This window comes from Aptenodytes forsteri, unplaced genomic scaffold, assembly GCF_000699145.1.
Source record: "Aptenodytes forsteri isolate BGI_AS27 unplaced genomic scaffold, ASM69914v1 Scaffold83, whole genome shotgun sequence".
NCBI lineage: Eukaryota > Metazoa > Chordata > Aves > Sphenisciformes > Spheniscidae > Aptenodytes > Aptenodytes forsteri.
The window spans coordinates 3,216,170-3,219,604 of NW_008795371.1; the positions used below are offsets into that span (position 1 = coordinate 3,216,170).

General features: G+C 67.6%; 1 protein-coding gene across 1 annotated transcript in view; it reads left to right on the forward strand.

The window, feature by feature from the left end:
• The window catches only part of FURIN (furin, paired basic amino acid cleaving enzyme), a 16,540-nt gene extending 13,339 nt beyond the window's left edge, over nt 1–3,201 (forward strand). The window contains exons 12-15 of the mRNA XM_009280376.2: nt 264–443; nt 547–671; nt 1,093–1,209; nt 1,294–3,201. Coding sequence (XP_009278651.1) covers nt 264–443; nt 547–671; nt 1,093–1,209; nt 1,294–1,862 — 991 coding nt within the window. The 3' untranslated portion in view covers nt 1,863–3,201. The remainder of the gene's footprint in view (nt 1–263; nt 444–546; nt 672–1,092; nt 1,210–1,293) is intronic.
• The last annotated feature ends 234 nt before the right edge of the window (nt 3,202–3,435 follow it).

Sequence of the window (3,435 nt, forward strand, 5' to 3'; positions counted from 1 at the left end):
ACCCCCCCCCCACGCCTGGGAACTGGGGCAGGCCCATGCGGTCAAGGCTGGGCGCTGCCCGGGCCTTCTGCTGCCTGCACCCCATCTGGGGATGGAGAGGAGGCACCAGCCTCTGTGGGATTGCCTCGGGCTCCAGCCGCCCCGGGGTACAGCGCCTGGTTCCCGGGGCAGCCGCAAAGCCCCGCAGCGGGGAGCGGGGGCCGGGGCACCCTGTTGCGTGCCCCTGGGCTGGGACTGGGCTCACTCTTGCCTGTCCTTGGCAGGGACATTGGGAAGCGCCTGGAGGTGCGACGGAAGGTGGATGCCTGCCTGGGGAAAGCCAACTACATCAGCCGGCTGGAGCACGTGCAGGCCAGGCTGACGCTGTCCTACAACCGGCGGGGGGACTTGGCCATCCACCTCATCAGTCCCATGGGCACCCGCTCTACCCTCCTGGCCGCCAGGTAGGTGCCGGGCTGCGGGGTGCCCCAGGGCGGCCCTAGGCCCAGGTTGGCACAAGTAGGTTTGCGGGACGCTGGTACTCACCTCTCACGCCGCCTTGCCCAGGCCCCACGACTTCTCGGCCGATGGCTTCAACGACTGGGCCTTCATGACGACGCACTCGTGGGATGAGGACCCCTCTGGGGAATGGGTGCTGGAGATCGAGAACACCAGCGATGCTAACAACTATGGTAGGGCTGGGCCAGCCTCACCTCCACCACTGCCTCCCTCTGAGCCCAGGGCGGGAGTGGGAGCAGCACAGGCGCCCGGTGTCCCCGCAGCATCCCTGAGCAGAGGGGCCAGTGACACCTCGGATGCTTTGCAGTGACCTGGCTGGGGAGAGGCTGGAGCTGGGCATGCAGGAGGGGATGCAGCTGCTCTGGGGCGGCAGGGGTCTGGGGCAGCACGCACCCCCCGTGCCAGCTGGCCTGCCCCCGCAGCCCTGCACAGGGACATAGTCCCATGTTGGGCGCTCTTCCAGGTGGTGGGCACAGCCCTGTTGTCCCCTGACAGCCTGTGGTGGGGACCAAGTGTAAGCCCCCTCCCTGTGCCTGTCCCGAGCGCAGGCAGACCTGCAGGCGCATTGGTGGTCCTCACCCCATGTCATTGCAGGCACGCTGACAAAGTTCACGCTCGTGCTGTACGGGACGGCCACTGATTCCCCCAGCCTCTCCAACCAGCTGGAGAGCAGTGGCTGCAAGACCCTGACCCCCAGCCAGACCTGTGTGGGTGAGTGTGGGGCCAGCAGGGAGGGGACGGGGGTGCAGGCACAGGTGGCTCACCCTGCCTGCACTGACCCTGCCTTTCCCGCAGTCTGTGAGGAGGGGTACTACCTGCACCAGAAGAGCTGCCTGAAGCGCTGCCCTCCCGGCTTCGCACCCGGCATCCAGAGCACATACTACAACCTGGAGAACAGCGTGGAGCCCATCGCGCCCCACCTCTGCCTGCCCTGCCACCCCTCCTGCGCCACCTGCACAGGGCCCGGCCCCAACCAGTGCCTGACCTGCCCCGCGCACTCCCACTTCAGCAGCCTGGACCTCTCCTGCTCCCACCAGACACAGAGTAGCCGCGCGTCCCCTGCCCTGGCAGACGGCGAGGGGCTGGCCGAGGCCCCCCCTCCAGCCAACCTACCTGTCCTCATTGCCAGCCTCAGCTGTGTCTTCATTGTCGTCATCTTCATCACCGTCTTCCTGGTGCTGCAGGCGCGCTCAGGCTTCAGCCTGCGGGGCGTGAAGGTCTACGCCTTGGACAGCGGGATCATCTCCTACAAGGGGCTTCCCTCTGACATCTGGCAGGAGGAGGGTCCCTCTGAGTCGGACGGTGAGGAGTCTGAGGCCCACAGTGAGAGGACTGCCTTCATCAGAGACCAAAGTGCCCTTTGATGAGCCCTCCCGCCCCTCCCTCCTCCCTGCCCAGCACCGCAGGGCCGGGGCAGGCGAGGCTGAGGGGCCCTGGACTCTGCCCCTGTCCCCCTCCTGCACTGCAGCAGCCCGGGGCTCCCCACTCGCCCGCACCGTCCCTCAGCCCTGGCCTGGGCTGCCAGGCACGGCCCTGCCGGCACCGTCCCCAGCTCGGCACCGTCCCAGTCTTGCACCATCTCTCTTGGCTCCGCGTCCATCCTGTACCCCACACCGGGGTGTTCGATGGCAATGGGGCCCTGGCACTCGCTGGTCTTGCGCTGGCAGCCATGTCCCCTGCCCCAGGCAGCTGCTGCTTGGGGTCACGCAAGTCCCCCAGGGTGGGCAGTGTGTGGGGTCCCTGGGTTGTCATTGCTCAGGTTGGGCTGGCTGGGGTAGGGGTGGCTCTGCCCTGAGCCGAGACATGCTCTGCCCCACCAGGGCTGAGCCTAGCCCACGGCACAGCATCCCCCTGCCCCTGCTGCTCTCGGCACCCGCCGGGACTCTGCCTGCATCCCTGGCTCAGCCTGCTGTGTCCTGGCTCCCTGCCACCTCCCGAGGGCCTGTCCACCTCCACCCATGCCCTTCAACAGCAATAATGGCCAGGCCTCAGCCTCTGCTGCCTGCTGCCTGCCCGTCCCACCGTGGCTGTGGCTGCCTGCAGTGCGGACAGGAGCCCCCCTGCACTAGGGAGTGTGGGGCAGGGCAGCGCCTTCCCTTGCGCCCGAGGCTCAGCCCCCCAGCGTGGGTAGGGACCACCTTGCACAGACCCTGCTCTGTGGGGCTGCCCCAAGCCCCCTCATGTTTTGCCCCTGGGCAGGGCTGTGCGTGCTGCTGGATGGGGCAGTCGGGCAGTGCTGGTTGCCTGCACTGCCCCAGCTCTGCCTGCACCTTGCCTGTGCTGGGCAGAGCCCGGCATTCCTGCAGCCCTAGCCCCCAGCGTGCCCCTGCCCCCCGACGTGCCTTGCCCCCACTTGGTGACAATCCGTTCTGCTCCCTGCCAGAGCCCCCTCCCGGCACCGCCTGCCCTCGCTGCCCCTTCCCCGTGGGCTGGGGGCCGGTGCTGCGAGCCCTTTCACCGTCCACCGCCGCACACCAGGGCCGGGCCGCGAAAAATCCCACCCGCGTGCCAGCACCAGCCCTGGCCCGCCGTGGATGGAGCCGCCGGCCGGGGGGCCACAGGACTATTTTTCTATAATAACTTTTTGGTGCACAGTAATTTTTTCTTGTAATTTAATCAGCCGGGAGCTGCCTCCTGAGCCTGTTTTTAATTTAATGGATGTGGATATAACGCTAGAGAGACTGAGTTATTAAATGTTCAGAACTATGCAAACCAGCTCCGCTGCCTGTGCTCTGTGTGCCGCGACCCCGGGTGGCCCTGGCCGGGACGGGCAGCCTGTCCCCAGGGGCAGGAGGGCGCAGGGCCTGCGGGGTGCCCGGATCTGCTCTGCGGCCACAGGAGGGGGCCTGGGGCCCTGCCTGCAGCCATGCCTGCAGCCGGGGTGGGGGCACCTTGCTGGGGTGCGTGCCTGCTGTGCAGGCAGGGAGCCCTCGCTGC